The 17466-nt window shown below is 40.9% G+C and overlaps 1 protein-coding gene across 3 annotated transcripts in view; it reads left to right on the top strand.

Moving 5' to 3' along the window:
- The first annotated feature begins 3127 nt into the window (after nt 1-3127).
- SMURF2 (SMAD specific E3 ubiquitin protein ligase 2) overlaps nt 3128-17466 on the top strand; it is a 66410-nt gene continuing 52071 nt past the window's right edge. For all 3 annotated transcript variants that reach the window (XR_012996624.1, XM_076353839.1, XM_076353838.1), the window contains exon 1: nt 3128-3346. Coding sequence is in view for 2 of the 3 variants with exons in the window: in XM_076353839.1 (XP_076209954.1) it covers nt 3295-3346 (52 nt within the window). In the remaining variant the exon portion in view is untranslated. The remainder of the gene's footprint in view (nt 3347-17466) is intronic.

The raw sequence follows: 17466 nt of genomic DNA, 5'->3' as shown, positions 1-17466 counted from the left end.
GCTGGAAAAGTAGCACTTTCAATCATCAGGTACTGTCAGTATCTTTGGTCTCCTACATTCCCTGCAGTTCTTGGCGCTTTGCGAGGCTTCCTGACCTCTGCTCACTGCAGATCTTGCACAGATCCCTCGCGGAGCTGCTCCTCTTAAATTCTGCTTGGCAATTCGACTCAGTGAAGGGGAGCAATGAATAAAATCCTGATTTCCCTACAGAATTGGGAGATACGATGGGACAGAAACATCTGTAGGACATCTAAGGTGCAGTCATTGTAATGCTTATACAAAGCCAGAAGGGAAGAAGCGAGCAGTTTGCACCTGGTACATTTGTCTATCCAAGTGCAACCTGATCTAGGTCATTTCTACCTATGTTAGTCAAGAGAGGACGTAGTCCTGACCTAAATGGGACACGTACCATGCCTGCGGGTGCTAAGGAGAGCTAAAGCCCCTCTTCTCTCATGCTCTTAAATACATACATTCTGCATAGGACTTTCTTATGTGTCACTGATACGCTTTGGATGTATTAGTAAAAAAGCTCAAGTCATGTAGGTTATTTAAAAATAAATAAATACAATCAAGTATTGCACATATTAAAAAAAAAATATTGCACAGCAGTAGCAGCAATCTTGCAGCCAGTGCATTTTATATAGCGACCCAAATGCACAAACTGTCAATTAATGCTCTAACACTGGCAATATATCACAGTATTTTCACTGAAAGGTGAGCAGCCTGTCCAAAAATCTTAGAAAAATTTATAGTTCAGCAAGTTGCTTTCTGAAAAGCAGTATGAAACTAATTATACTTCATGACCTTTAAAAACCACTTTTAATGAAAGCATTAAAATGTTCATATACCTACTGAGCAATGAAATACTACATTTAATCCCAATAGGTTTTTTTTCTTTTTAAATATTGGCATTGCAATTAATGCCTGACGCACTAGTTATCCATTAGGAAAAGATCATGTAGCAAGAGTACTATATTTAACATAACCTTAAATACTTTTGTCAAATTATATCAGAATTATCAAATGCTGGGTCCAGAGTGCACTGCAAGACCCCAGAAACAAATAATCATCACATGTTAGGAAAAACCTAGAGTAACCGAGAAATATGTTAAGTATGTGAAAAGTGGCTTTATATTTTGTTTTTCTATTCGGTTCAGCAGTGGCCGGGTAATGTTGCAATATTTGCAAACCATCAGCCGTTTGCTTTATATAGTTAGTTTTAGAAAAGGATAATGACCTGGCTATGGGAATTTGCAACAGATTGAAACTTCAATAGTATGACCTTCAATTATTAAGGCTGATTTTTCTTCTTTTTTTTTTTTTTTTTTAATGCAGGAATCAGGACACCTGGAATGTCTTTGAGGTGTGCGTGAATTTATGTAACTATTATAAAGTAACTTTTTAACTGTTTCAGTGCAGCATATAAGCCATAAAATCAGCAGATATCTGTGTTTTGTAGTAAGTAGTAAATGAAGCTTAGACTTGTTTCCAATTCTCTTTGCTTGAAAGAGTGGCTAAGCAATGAATCAGCATTTTCCCTCGTGCTCTGGCTATGCTGTAAAGAAAGGTTCGTTTTTAATGCTTGCTAGCTTTGTGTTGAACGGGCAACAGAGACAGCCCTGTGCGAGGAAGGAACCCCAGGTCCTGATCCCAGGACTCCTCTGCTCCCAGGTGAAGTGACATTGGAACAGCGGTGCCACCGCAGCAGGAACCATTGAAAACTTCCACCTGGAAGAACCTGGTGCTTAAGACACACTTTGGGAGGAAGATGTGAGTCTGCACATACCCAGTGCGGGGAGGGGTCTCATTGTAAGGGAGGAAAGCTTTGAGAACCACATCCCGCTTCCAAGGCCTTCAGTGGGAAAAAATCAGTTCTTCATCCCAGATTTGATTTAAGGAGGCCCAAGCCCTGAGCTCTGTCAAGATGGGACCACTCTAGACGTGCTTATGGTTCAGTTCTGTGTATGTAACTTCACAAAGTAGAAGCTACATTATAAACTCTAAACTATAAAGCACAGGCCATCTTTTCATCCCACGTTTGGATCCTGATCCGTAGGCTGGATCCTAACCTGTGACTACCCATATGATAATACTTTACCGGTCACCTCAACAAGAAGCAGCCAGTGCGATGACGCGACCGAATGAGTACAGAGTATTAGTAAGGCTGTTAGTAAGAATAGGTGTGTGGTTTATTAGCTCAGTCTTCTAAGGTAAACTTTACTGTGGCAACCTTCGTAGCTTTTCTTGGAGCTTTTCCCACTCTCCGGAGGCCCCTTCGGCCCTGCAGGAAGCCGCCCCCGACTCCCGCTGCGGCGTGGAGCTCCCCTCACGGGAAGCGTGCTGCAGGGCTGGGAAAACTCTGGAAAGAGTCACCTTTCCTCCGGGATGGGAGTTAGATTGGGCCACGCGGCGTGGACGCAAAGCATTTTGATTTTTTTTTTTTTTTTTTAAATTATTTTGAGAACGGCAGTTCACAGAACCCGGCTGCCGATTCCTACAAAGGGCAGATAAGAAGCGAATGGGACCAAAGTTTAACAGTTTCCACGGCCCGTCTGTCACACCCTATCCGTGGAAATACTGCCCCTGATCAGAAGCACTCCCGGGTGTGACTATGCACGTTTCAGCCCGGCTTTGAATTCTCACCCGTATGGCCTTTTCCCGTTTGTACCTTTGATTCTCCTGTCCCGACCCCCCCCGCAACTTCACCGTCATCTTCCTCCCCGTCTCCCGCTCCCCTCCTCTCGGCCACGGCAATTCACCCCCGTCGTTCCCGACCCCCCCAGCTCTCCCGAGGAGGACCCCAAGCGTCGACGCCACCCGATGCCGTTCCCCCTTCAGCATCCCCGGGCAGACCCCGAGGCGGGGTGGGCTCCCCCTGCCCGGCGGGGTGCGCGGGGGGCGGGCGGGCGGCCTCCCCCGGGGGCAGGCCGGGCCTGGGCCGGGGGAGGGGAGCCGAGGCGAGGTGAGGCGGCCGCCTGTCCGCCCGCCGTGCGGCTCCGTCGCCGGCTTTGTTGTGCTCGCCGCCCCGGCTCCCGGCGAGGGGGCGGGGAAGCGGAGGGAAGGGAAGCGGGGAAGGCGGCCGCGTCTCCTCCTCCGCCTCCTCCTCGGCCCCGGCCCCGCTCATGGCGACGCTGGGCACATCCGGGCTTCTCCTCCTCCTCCGGCGGCCGCCGCTGCCCTGAGCGCCCAGCCCGACTCCATTAGCGCCTCCCCTCCCCCCGTCTCCCTTCCCGGACCCAGAGGCAGGGGGAGCCCCGGGCAAGGCAGCGCCGAGCCCGCGGAGCGGCCGGGGACATGTCCAACCAAGGGGCCCGGCGGAACGGGCCCGTCAAGCTGCGACTGACAGGTGAGGCTGAGCGGGCAGGCTCCGCCGGGGCCTGCCGCCGCCCGCCCGCCCGCCGCCGGCGGGGCTGGTCGGGCGCCGGCCGGGCAGGGGGGAGGGAAGGGACGGAGGAAGCGAAGGGCAGCGGGGTCTCGGAGGGCGCGAAGCCCGGCCTCCCGGGGGAGCGGGGCGAGGAGAGCCCAGCTGGAGGGGCGGGAGCGGGCTCCCTCCATGTGTCTTTGAGGTTGAACCTGGGGCCGCAGGAGCCCGTCGGGCCTCGGGAGGAGAGCGGGGGGAAGGAGGGAAGGAGACGGTGAGCTCTTCCCTCGCCTCCCTGCCCCGCCGCGGGGTCCGCGCCTCCGGAACAACATGTCTTTGCGGGCTGCGGGGCGGCGGTGCCGCCCGCCCGCCCTCCCCGCCTGGCCCGGCCCGGCCCGGCCCGGCCCGGCCCCGGCCCCCCGCGGCCCTCCGGGGGTCTCCAGGCGTGGGGGAGCCGGCGGGTGTAAGCCTCAGGCGCTGGGCACCTTCCCCTCTTTCTCAGCACTCCCCGCTTTTTTTTCCCCTTCGTCTTCTCAGTGTAAACTCGAAAGAAACTGTCACACTCTTTGTTTTGATCTCTTTGTTTGTTGTTTGTGTTTTGTTTTTTTTTTAAACCAACTTCCTCAGTTGAGATTGTACACAGTTCGTTTGGTGAAGTGCCTTATGCTGCCCTCTCTCAGAAGACCACTTGACCTCTAGTACTTTAAAATATCATAAAAACTGTTCACCTGCATGCTGGGAGGGAAAATAATTTGCTTTTAATACTTAAAAGTATGTTCTTTTCTGTATAAGAACCCAGGTAAATAGGCTTAGAGAAAAAATCTTGGAAGTTCTGCTAGAGCTTTCTTAAAAAAAAATACAGGAGACTTTAAAGAAAAGAGCTAGTTCAAAGTATTGTAAGTCCCCCAGCAGATAAAACGATGTTTTGTATTTTAAAGTGTCAGTGCGTGAAGGTAAGCGATTAGAAAATAATAGATAACACTGTAAATACTCTGCATATAGTGTATTTAACCAGCTTGCAAAACAAATGTGTTTAAAAAATACTAAAAGGCTTGATATATTTACTTTAGGTGCATGTAAAATATTTCCAGTTTAATGCCTAATGAAGAGAGGTGCTTTCATACTTACTTTTCAAACTATGTTATTTTTATAGGGAAAGTAAAATGTATCTGCTTATGTTTTACTTTGGAAATGCTAGGACTAAATTTGTAATTCAGTTTTCATGGAGATTTGTGAGTGTCTGTATATTGCACTTAGAAATAAAACTCTTAAAATAAGCATAGCTGGGACTGATGCATGGAACAGTACTGCCTTGTTTTTACAGAGTGTTTTGTAGCTTTCTCTTCAGGTTATCGCTTTATTGATGCAGTGCTTTAATACTTTTTTTCCTGAGCAGTGAGTGCTCAGGCTTGCTTATCTTTGAAGCATTAAAAATGGTCTGTAGCCTTATGTAAAAGCATGGAAAGTACTGTTTAGGGAGTTGTCTCTTTCACCTTTGGATTGTGTGTTCTATTTTGTTTCATATTTATTTTATTTTTATTAAGGTTTAAGCATGTAATGAAATCATGTCTGTGACGATATGAGTATGTTATGGGGAGTGTGACTGTGAGCAAGAAATAGGCAGTAGTTTTACGCACTGAGTTTTAGTTGTGCGGTCAGTCCCCAGAAGAAGCAGGTACAATCTTAAGGAACGTTTCTGAGGTTTTTGTCACCTTACGTTTTAGGAAGGGAATATGCAGAGCACGGGACGCTGGCAAAATTGTCTTTCTAGGGACTATTCCAGGGTTAGCAGCTCTTGCTAGTTCTGTTACTTGGAAGTTTATATGAAACATCGGCCTATTTCTCGAATTAAAAAAGGCTCGAGGTATTTTATGCTTTAGCTAGTTGTGTGTTGTTTCACATAAGGTCATTTGTTGTAAGGAAGCTTTACATGTTTAAGAAAAACATTGAATTTTATAATTCAGCTGACATGTTGTCAGTTCTTGCCTAGGAATAGTTTTAAATGTTCTGCATGGTTTTGATTACCCTTTTTGATTGGAAAAGCAGTTTGAGGGCTCTTGAATTCTAAAACTGTTTGGTATTAAAAGAATCTGTATATCCAGTGTTTTTAAAAGTTTATTCTTGAAGTGACAAATGCTATTTAATCTTAATTTTCTTTGGCTGTATGAAACTAGCAGTCTTCTGTTTTGGCTTGAATATTTATAGGATTAATTCTGCAATCATTGTATAATACTTATCTTTTCTGTTCGTTATCTCTAAATTAGATGGTATAGATTAAAAAATGAGTTTCAAGAACTGGATTCAATTAGCAGTTTTTCAGGACATAAACATTAAAGGTTTAGATGGAAAACATTGTTTTGACTGACTGGATAAATGACAGGGTAATGTTTGATGTGAGTCCAAGAACTGATCTGGAGCTAGTGCCCAACTTCTCAGTCCATCTTGAGGAGCCAAATAAAATATTTAACCTAGGCCTCATTTTGCAAAAAAGGTTGATTCTTTGTTGGGACCTTAAGAAAGTTCTGAGAAATGTTTGGCATACCTTTACACTAAGTGTTTAACAGTTTATTTAGGTCTGGGTTCCATAACAGAGAAAAACCACAGCGGTGGCATACTTCTAGTAAGTTTTTATTTAGTTTACAGTGTATCTGTGTTATATGTTTCTTATAAAAGGTTATTCTTTTGCTCCAAGGTTTAGTTGTCTGTCGTAAATATCACTTGAATCTTCAGTGATACGTATGTCGATGCATTTTGCACAATCTTGAGCTAAAGAATCGCTGGATAGTTGTTAAAACCCAAAGATTATGTCTTCTGATGATACTTCACTTCTAGTATGAAGTGTAAATGCTTGTTTCTGATTAAAATATAGGTAATGTAATTTAAGTTAGCTAAAGTCTAGAATTGTACTAGTCTTCTCCAAAATTTATCTTAGCAGCTTGTAATAACATTATCCAAGGAAGCTGTAATGTAAGGAAAGTTCCTTCAACTCTGATATTGTTACCACCATTTTATCTAGTCCTACCCTGAGTACATCCGAGTTCTACAAAAGCTGCAAGTGCAGTCATCCCCTTCTGTTCTTACTGTGATTTTTCTCAGTGTTGTCTCGAATTTGTGGATTTGTAAATATACTATACGCTCAGACAGAATGTGCTATTCTTTCTTCCACCCCCCATGTTGAATTGCATTGATCTTATATCCTTCAAAAAACTGAGAAATGACCATTGCTTTCAGTTGCTCAGTAAATATTTTATGTCCAAATCTGTGAGTTGTCTAATGTTAAAATAGTTACATTTGACTGCTTTCACTTACTATACCACTGACAGTTATCTGAATGAAGTCCATAGGGCTGTTTTTATCAAGTAGGAAGATATATTTTAAAATCAGTTTGAAGTCTGAAAAACTACACGGGCACTACAATATATTGAGTTGAATAAAGGTTAGTGCATGAATTTATTTAGTTCATGTGTTACAGCTAGCATTTGTGTCAGAACAGTTAATGAGTAAAGATACTTTGATAGCCACAAAGCACAGTTACACTGTATTGTAAAAAGTGGTAATGAATATCCCATGGATGAAACTGGAATGAGCTGGAAGAGTTTTGTGGGTGAAGAATCGGAGGTAGGCCTGAAGAGTTGTTAGATCTGGTTTTCTTCCTCTTTACTGTAAGCTTTCAGGTTTCCTGGCAGAGTTTGCTAATTAGGGAAATAAAAGCATTGGATCTTGTGTTGTAGAAAATGGACAGCTTCTCATCTTCTGTCCTACTCTCTCTCTCGTTGATTTTACTGTCTATTCAGTCCTTACAGCACAAAGGTGGTACTGTACTATAGGGTTATAGTGTTGAAGGAAGAAAGTGCTACTTTTTTTTTTGCCAGTTCATAGAAGCTCTTGTTGTGATGCTAATAATATTTCTTGAGAAAGATATGTGTTATTTAGAAAAAGCCAAAATGTTCTTGAGTTTTGCAAAATAACGTGGAATCTCCAAACCTAGTTTTTGCAGTGGATAAATCTAACAGTTATATTAATACAACTGAAAACAGTGGTTAATCTAAATTCTCATTAGTGCTGTTGGAAGCAGGACTGAAGTTTATGGATAGCAGAGCCTCACTGTAGGAACAGCATTACTGATTGATTGATAAAGTAGCTACCTATATTTTTAAGTAGCAAGGCTATGGCTTCATAGTTGACTTAAATGGTAGTACAATTTTAGGTCAGTTTAAAATCTGCGTGCTGGTTTTTTTTTTTTCTTCTCTTTGTAGTCCCTGGCTTCACTTTTCTGGGCCCTCCCTTGTGTTGACTCCAGCAACTGTGTGGCCATGCGATGAGCTGAAAGCTAATCCCACCAAGGAAAAAATATTTCTTTGCATTGAAGGAGAGGGATGCACACAAGAAGCTGAGAAGAGGGCAGGACTGCCTCTTTTACCAGCAGCCTGTAGTTAGATAGGCTTTGGTCAACAACAAAACAATGGGTTTCCTTCATGTAGGGTGTATTTGACTTAATGACACATGACTTACTAAAAACTAGTACTTAAGAAATCAGAATCAATAAATTATATAGTAGGTGGATTAAACTGGTGCGGTCATAACAAAGTCAACAGGCATGTGTCTAATCAGATTGTATAGGGATTGATGGATGCTTGGCCCTCAATATTTTCATCAAAGTATGAAGTGTGTGTGTATATATGTGCTTTTTATACATACAGTATATAGTTATAGATATTTATATACATATAAATCAGTTGTGGATCACACAGAGGCCAAAGAATAGTAATGAACAACTGAGCGGCTGTATGGAGCAGTCTCAACTGTTTGTTTCAATGGGGTCAGCTTATACAACAAAGTTTTATTCATCTAGGTATAAAATTGGGTATCTGTGTTCAAGGAGACATAATGGGGTATCGTGGCAAGGAAAACAAAGATCAAAAAGCTTTTGGGGGAGGAAATCATAGTAGGAAAACAGTTCTACAGGAGCTCCAATGAAAAGAGCAAAAAGGCCCAATATTCATCTTTGGTTGTAGAATCAGGTAAGCATTGAGTAGAAGGTAGTAGAAGATTTACGTGTGTAGGTAACATATGGGACGTGTAGGAGATGTCTGGGGAATCTGCAGACAGTCCTAAAGTTAAAGTTTAAAAAAATAAAGCTGTTGGGAGGAGAAATAATAAAATAGAAATCCTGGGGGTGGAAAAATAGCGAGTAATTTTTAGAATTGTACTTTTCAGTTACATTTAAAGAGTTTAAGCTGTCCCGTAATGTCTGTCTGCGTAGCTGAACTTAGCTGAGTAACTCAACTAGTGGTGACAAATTATTTTCTATTTTCTTTTTTGTTTGTTAATCACACTGAAAATCTGATCAGGCCCCAGATGAAGACATTTTGTCTTTGTGTCCTTAAGGTGAATGGGTTGATCCCTGAAAGAAGACAGCTTTTAATGTTTTGTTCTGTTTTATCTCACGGCCTTTGAAGTGTGTCCTTGCTTTGCCATCTGACTTAAAATGACATCTCACCATTGGGCCAGACCTTTCTTGCAGGTGTTTAAAAAGCTGGATGATTTCTTTGGGTGTCTTCCCTCCTCTCATCACAATAATGAGATGGCCTGACTTCTGACTTGCCTTAATGGCACGAGTACATTACTACGCAGGCTATTACGTGCGTGCTTTAATATATGAAGAGTAAATGCTCATGACATGTGCAATGTCTGAGATCATTCTGCTGACTTCTGAGATGCTGGTAAAGATTAATCTCAATAATATTAGACAATGCATATAAAAGTAGCTACTGTGCGTGTCTGCTATTAGCAGAGCATGTTTCCTACTTGGGAAAGAGGATCAAAATCTTGAGGGACATTTGGCAATAGCACATTCAAGGAAGCAAACTGTTGACTTTTTCTTGCTACTTAAACTTTAAATACTTTCAATGAAAGCATAGATAAGAATGCTTGTAACTTTAAAGAAATCTTCATCTGTAGATAACAAAGCTCAGGACAAAATTGGCTAAGCATTATCATCTGAGTTTAAGTGGGGAGACTGATACAGAATGGAGAATAGACATGCTCAAGATCATAAAAAGGATAAACCAGGTAAAGCTGGGATTTAGAGTCACTATCTTTTGACTTTCTGCCCATGAACACTGTTTCTCTTGAGTTTAAATCCACAGAAAACATGGTTCTGTTTTGGGCCTTCTGAGACTATACATTTGGGGTGATTTGGGTTCAATTCTCTCGTGTATGCCATATTTGTGTTACGCTATCAGCTGTATTTTAGCATCCTGCATATTCTTGGCAATTACTTTTTTTCTACTTCAAAATACTTTTTTTGCTGTTGCTCAGGCAAATTAGACTAGGAGGACTGATACCCCCAAAAGTGAGTAAAAAGTATCGCTTAGATGAAGTGTTATTCACATTTTCAAAATTCTGAAAGTGAAAGAAAAAGTAGCAGCGTGTGAGTTTGTCTGGCTGTATCCTGTTAATTTTCTGGAGTGACTCTTGGCCAGTATGTATTTAACACAACTTACAAGGATTGTTTTCTTGCAGAAAGGGAGAGTCACTCCAACCATGGCTTTGGTATTGTCAGTGTAAACTGGTTCAGTGTGTCCTTTCTATAATGAATTCATTTAAGTTGTTTCAAATATGCGGAGCATGTACAGACTATGTAATTTACAGGTCACAGTAAAAATATGTATCCAGATTCTACCATTCGTGCTTAAATTAGCATGTGTGATGCCAGCTTGCCGCAAACATTAGAGTGACAATGCCATAGTAAAGCTTTCCAACCCGCAGCACCGTTTTTCGGGATGCACGCGTCCCTCTGCTCCATCCCGTGCTGTCAGATGGGGTGGACTGAGGAATATATCCAAGTCGAAATCAGCCTCTTCCTCTCACCCCCCCTTTTTCTTTTTAACTGGGTGTGGAGGAGGACTGTTGTGGGTTGGTGCGTGCGTGTGTGTGAGTGGTGGCTTAAGTCAGCCAGGTGTTTGCAGAACAGCAGGCTGTTTGTGGGATTGGGGGTGTAACTTGGCTGATCACGTGGAAGAGTCTTAAACAAGTGACATACACTCATGTTCGTTCTGCCTTGACCCAGATTTTAATATTACCGATGGAGTTAAATGGAGTCATAACTAATTATATCTGTAATGATACTTCTTTTTAACATAACTATTTGATTTGGAGTTTATATATAGATACATACATAAATTCAATTATAGATGCAGTTGTGCTTGTATTTAATTGAAGGTGGGAATCCGCACTGGTAATACTAGAGGCATTTTCTGAAAACTTGAGCCAGCTCGGTGCTTTCTTTATAATACAAATAAAGACCAGGCTGTGCGCTTCCAAAACTGCATATGGTAAAACTGCTGCTTTGTGCGTATCATAGGACGTGAGGAAAGTAGATGGAGCGTACTCAGTAAAAGTTTACTGTTTCATTTTAGTAAAAGGTAGTCTACTACCTGCAGGTATTTTTCATGGAAAACAGGTAAATGTACTAAAATTAATCCTCTTTTATTCTTGGTGGGGGAGGAAGGATGTATCTGGGTTAGGGTACTTATAAACATGGCTGTTTAAAAAAAAAAAAAAAAAAAAATTCTTAAACGTGCAAAGGAACTAAACATGTCCGGATAAAATGCGTAGAATTACATTCATGCTTAACTGCCTGGGATTAGAAATTCATAGCATTAATTGTGCCAAGCATTTAGGTATCCTTATGACAAATAATTCTTGAATTCAACTCTTAACAGAAAATTTTCACCTTATGTTGTTCTGAAATGATTAATTTATGATGTGTATAAATATTTCTTTTCAGAGGAAAAGCTCTCACCCACTGTTTTCCCTGATGGATTTATTAAAGTAATGGTTTATAGCTCTGTATAGAAGACTGTATGCAGGACTAAATGAGTGGTAGCATTGTGCTTAGGTGTAGTAATATTAAGGTATCCTCTTTTTTGTTTAGCAGCAAGGTAAGTACTTCTGTCTTAATTTATAAAAGGTGGTATCAGATGTGATATAAGAAACTTTGTAAGATGGAGCTGGTGTAGGTAGGTGTTGTCGTTCAGAGGCAAAAGGGGTCATTTGTAAAGGTGAAGTAGGACAGAGTGGGGCAAAAGTGTTCAAGAGCTGACACAGGGATGTGAAGGGACTATAAATATACCAGGTTTTGTCACTTTATAGCGGAAGCAGAAAACAAACGTAGGTTCCTGTACTTGGGCTAAAACATACAGAAATCTCTCTCCTGCGTTTCATGCTTCTGACTACTACTTGGCTAAGAGCAAGTAATTGTAATGATTGCGTTTTCAATGTGAAAATCTGAAGATACTGAGCATTTCTCTTCCTCACGCTAATATTAATACATATATTTTGAGAGACAAAATATGTGTTGCTAAGTACTCCATTTAAATGGACATGAAGGACCTCGTCCTCATATGTGCCGGAGAGCACTTGCTCAGCTTTGCTAGTTATAAAACTAAAAATGACTGGCTGCTTTAAGCCTGGGTTCACAGTGTATGACACATTAATTGACTAAACTTTTAAAGAAGAGGATAATGCATGTTAAAGCAGAAATTTTCTAGGACTTTTATTTAGAGGATTCTAGTAGAAGGTTCAAAAATGTTTTATACCGCTATTGCGGAAGCTTCTTGGTAATTGAAGCCTGTGAACAACCATAAAAATTTTAAGTGCCATCTTTCATAATTTCAAATGGGTCGTATACGTGGCATTTCTAAATGTCTAACTAGCAATTCTGGGTGTTTGGTAAAGCACAAGGTGTCGGTGAACAGTATCTTCAAATGTGTATATCACAATATTATAATAAACTGTTGATCAAGTATGGATGTGTGGAATGGGGAAAAGTTGCTGTTGACCTCTGTTCAAGCTAATTAATGCTGCTGCACAGGGGAAATGCCCCTGTGTTCTTATAGAAGCAAATGCTATCTGTAAATTCAAGATGCCATGCAATAATTCCAGTTTGCCTTAAATAGTTGGATGTGTGCTTTTTGTCAAAAAGTTAAAGGGTTTAAATCTTTGTGATTGTACTAATGCAGGAGTGGCCAAGATTTATCCTGAAGTTGTGATGTCATGTAACGTTGTATCCCTTTTGTGAACATCTTTCATGTTTGGGATTTCTGCTGAAGAACTGGGTCGAAGGATGGTTTAAAATGTTGTTGGTTTCTGCTTTCTCCTGCAACAGGAAAAGAGAAGGCCATTAAGGAAAAAGTGACTTACAGTAATTTTCAGTAGTACACGTGTCGTGCCTGGCTTGTCATAAAATAAAATACTTGTATAGTCTTCTTTCCCTTCCTTACGCAGTTCCCACAGTTCATAGTGTTCTCTCAATACCTGTCTTACGAGGGGGTGGTAAAAGGAGGTTAAAATTTCTGTAGTCCCGTCTACAAGGATAGATAATAAAGTTTTTGGTTCCCCTCCCTAATGGCAAACGGTTGTTCTGCCTGGGGAGGTACTATATGTTTATATTTATCTATGTCTCACTTGCTTCTGCGGCCAAGAGATCCTAAAGACATTTCTGTTCATTTGTGAAATCTGAATGTGGCATTGTGAATATGTGCCTCGGATTTCCTCATTACAATATTTATCATTTTTCCTGAAAGTTCCTTTCCTCTGGTGAATTGTTCATCCTGTAGAATAAGTCAGCTATTTCCTGTGTATCAGCATAATGTAACTTAATCTATGCTGGGTAGACCTTTGGACCCATTCAAAAGCTTCATATTTTTTGTAAGTTTATTGAAATTTAGAAACTTCGCTGTCTACATTTAAACGGTTCTTCCTAGTGCGGCCCAAGACCGGAGATGCGCTTGTTCTGCACCCACCCTGCGTCACTGTGATGGAGTAGCAGTAAATGAAAAGAAAAATTGTCCCTGGTCAACCTGACCCTTTTGAATGTCACGTTCGCACTTCAGCAGCATGGCGAGTAGGAGCACTGGTTCCTGCCGTTGCTTCTACCTCATGTAATTTGAACACAATTTTGAATTGCTTTCTCTGACTGAACATCTTTGCTTTTTATTCGCTGTCAGTGGAATTTATTACTATAGTTGAGCTTGTAATACCAAGCTGGAGCTCGTAACGTCAACTATAGTTAGCGCTTCCCATTGTAAGACTGTCTTTTCAGTTGCTGTTAAGCAGCCTGCTAACACCGAAGTTTTTCGTGCTGCGTAGCTAGATCGGGCTGAATTTATTTTGGGAAGATTCTCTTAAAATTCAACCAATTTCAAGAAGGAGATTAAAATTTTGTTGCACGTCTCTTAAAAATCCTTCGTTCTTGTGAATCCTTTATTCTTGGGCAGGAACGCTCTCAAACAGGGACGTGGTAATAGGCATATGTCTCTGTATCAGCCAAGTAAGAATTAGTGCACGGTTTAACAAATGGCTGGGGACAGGAGTTGATCTCATCCTGTTAATGCTAAACTCAGTGGCGCGCTCCCGGTGTGAAGAGAGGCATTAACTAGAGTGCAGAGGGTTCAAAAGTTGGATGAGGGTGGAGAAGAAGGGAGTGACCTGGAACAAGGAACTGTCCAGGACAAATGGGCAGGTGCTGGAGACCGATTTTTGGCAGGTCAAGGCGCTGGGAATCTTTTGGTGCCCGGGCTCTAGTGTTGTGGCAATGAACGTGACACAGGGTCGCAGGGGCAGCCCTGATTCTCGTGTTTCCAAACTTTTTAACACTTGGCTTTGTAACCGGGGAATGCTGTTGCTGCATGTGCTATGTTATTGTTAGTGATTTGAATATATTACTTGGAAGAAGTTGTCATCTACAGCAGAGGTGCTTTATAAGAACTTAAGTTGTATAACAAATGCGAAGAATGTAAGCGGTTACAGTTGGATAGAGGACAGAAGTTTAAAAACAAACAGGAAAAAACACCCACCCCCAAATTTCTCCCATCTGTTCCTTTGCTCCGCATGTTCATCACCTTGATCCTATATGGAAGAAATAGGGAATTAAGGGCTGGCTTCTAAGTGGCCATGATTCATAACATAATTCTAAGAAAAGCTTGCAGATAAGATCAGGATTACTCCTTACATGTAGAACAAAAGGAATTCTTCAGCTTTTAGCAAACTTGAGAATTTAAAAAAAATCCTTGATTCTAAGAAATGATGTGATGTCTTGGTCACTTCATTAATGCTAATATTTTCTTGCTTTAAAAGAGTCAGAAGACTTTCTGTTAAGTAATATGTGATGATAATTGAATTATGTAATTTTTAATGTTTCCTTGGCTAATTTACATGCCATCTATTCATAAAGGTCTTGGAGTTACAGTGAATATTTTTTCAGATAAGTGTTACCTGCTACTGATGAGTTAGTTGCATGAAAGATTTGACCTTTTTTAAAGTCAATACAAATATGTTAAATATAAAATGGACAGAGAAAGCTATGGCAGTCATCATTTGTGTACTCTGATGGATCTTGTATGTAAATCTTTACATTGTATGTAAAGATTTCTCTATAGAAGAGGGGAGTCCTCTAATTTTACACAGTTTGTCGCTGCCGGATTTGTACAGGAGCAGCTTATTGTGTTGGTGGATTGATACAATATACTGTGCTTTGTTTACACTGAGTTGCCTGTGCTGTGAAAAATTTTGATCTTCACTCTATGTATTAAACACACACGCATATGAGTCTGCAAAAGAGTTTAAACAGTGAAGAATCAAATCAGAAATTACATGTAGTGGGAAGGTGTATCTCCAGCAAGAGAAAGGCATCCTGGTCCATTTGAAGTTTCCTGTAGAGGCCTGTTCAGAAAATGGCTATATATAGGCAAAGTGAGGAGAAGTTATGAGAGTGCTATCAGATGTATGATTTTTTTTTTTAGTCAACTAAAAATCAATGAACTGATACAATGTGAAACTGCAAGGTTTCATTTTAAGTAAACTTACACCTAATATTGCCTAACCATGAAGAAAAGTGAGCTTTTTAAACTGTTTTTGTATTTGATAGTGTTACTCATTGATGCTTAACAGGGCTTCTCTTTTTCCCCCCAATGTTTGATACAAGCTGAAACAAAGTCTGCTGCTATGAAGACTTCTTTTCTAAAAAGCTGCTCATTTTCACACCTTCTTGAGCTTTGGGCAATTATAAAGCTATTAAATGCTTGGTTTTTTTCAGCTGATCCCCTTTTTTTTTCATGATTTAAGGTCTGTGAAAGCCCTAACTACTTCCCAGGGAGTTGTTTAGGAGTCCCTGTGATGTTACTGTCTTGAACTTTCCAGAACTAGTGGGCTGTTTCTTTTTCAGATATATGCTACATGCATCACCTTTGCTGAAATAAATATCTGTTTATCAGCTTAATAGTGAGTTGTCAGAGTTTGAGAGGTGAGGTGTATCTGTGTTGTTTTAGGACTATTAAATAGCTAAAGAATAGAGTACAATTTCCATTAGATATGGTGGTAACTGTATTTCATGGAATTACCTTTTTCTAACAATATTTTTTGTTATTTGCACACATACGCATGTTTGGTATTTTTTTAAGGGCATGCTTTCTTCATTGTATTTGGCTTTTTTTAACTTTTTAATTGAAGTATTTACAATATAGTTATTTTTGTTATAGTGAACCATTTTATTGTTTCAGAAGCGAATGAATCATATATTCTGGGTTATTTTTTCCTGGCAAATATTTTTCTTTAATGATTACTCAGGGCTAGCTTAAATTGTACAGATGAATAATACTTGAAATACAGTATCTGATTCATCATTTCAAATGTTACAATTAAAAACCTTGTGAAAATTTATATGTATATAGGTCTTTTTCCTTTTAGTTGCAAGAACAATGCCTTTACAGGGGACTAGACTGGCTATGTAGCTGTTGTAGGGCAATGAAATCACACTGCTTCTCAATTCTGTTATTTGTTCTGACCGCACCTCCGTTTCCTAAAATCCCAAGATCTTGTTCTGTTTCCCAGGTTCCTTTCCTCCGCCCCCCCTGGAAGAACAGGTACTGGCTCTGCAGCTGAGGTTGCAGCAGGCGGTTCCAGATTCCTGCCCCCTTTGCAAGGGCAGGGTGGTTGCAGTAGATGAGCTGGGGTGGGGAGAGGATGTTCCGCAAATCCCCCGAGTTCCTCTGATTGCAACTAGGTGCATAGATAGGTGCACCCTCTATGTAACTGCATCGTAGCAACCTTCTCGCCTCGGTTTGCTACATCACTATCAACTGCTCTGAATTGTTTTCCCTGCACCCATAAATTTCTTGCATTTCGCTTCCTCTTGTGTTAGGAACTTGCTACAACTTTTCTCATTCATACCATGTGTTAGCAGTACTGTTTGTGCCCTTTCATGCAGTCCTCCTTGTTTCTGTATTCTAGGAGGAATCTGTGCTACCTCTAGCATAAACGATCTCCAACTCTTTCCTATGCGGAGTTTGTGCTCTTGATTTCTCTTATTTATTTTACAATTATTTTTTCCTGCCTGAAACCAGTCAAGGCATCAGCCTGTTTCGAATGCTGGATGGATATTGTCATGAAGAAAGACAGTAGCGGGGATCCTCTGCTAGTTTACAAGTAGCCGAGTACAGTGAAATTTAATTTTGGCAACAAATACAGCAGAAGATAACCGTAGGGTGGCGTGGAACCTGCTCACAGTAAATGGCCTCTGCATGTTGAATCGCAGTTTCTGACTGGCTTTCCAAGTCGGTCCCAGGCGGAAGAGTTCAGGTGTGCTTCCTCGACTGCTCAGCATGAATTGACAAGGCCAGATTTGAATGCTAGAGATGAGCATGCAGCTCCACAAGCCCCCCGAAAATGGAAAAGAGGAGAGGAATGTAAATACTCCATATGTTTTGTTAGTGGACTGGATGCTTTCTCATACTTTTGTTGATTATACTGATTTCTAAAATATTTGGAAGGGTAGAAGTATCAAAAGAGCATCTAATGTGTGGGTATGTTTCTGTGAACACAGTGAGCTTTTTGAAGCGCAGTAGGAATTCTGGGCGGTGTATAAAATCTGAAAAGAGTGAGTCTACTTTTTTGCATCTGTATAACTGATTTATGTAATCTAGAATGTAAAGACTTAAGTTCTGGTAGATTTTGTTTAGGAGTAAAAATGTCATACACGAATTGTTTTTTTTGTCTGTTTCCCAGATTCTCTGTTGGTAGGTTTAAAACAAACAAAAAAACCC

Source organism: Aptenodytes patagonicus, chromosome 16 (assembly GCF_965638725.1).
Source record: "Aptenodytes patagonicus chromosome 16, bAptPat1.pri.cur, whole genome shotgun sequence".
Taxonomy (NCBI): domain Eukaryota; kingdom Metazoa; phylum Chordata; class Aves; order Sphenisciformes; family Spheniscidae; genus Aptenodytes; species Aptenodytes patagonicus.
This window is presented reverse-complemented; position numbering and strand designations above follow the sequence as displayed.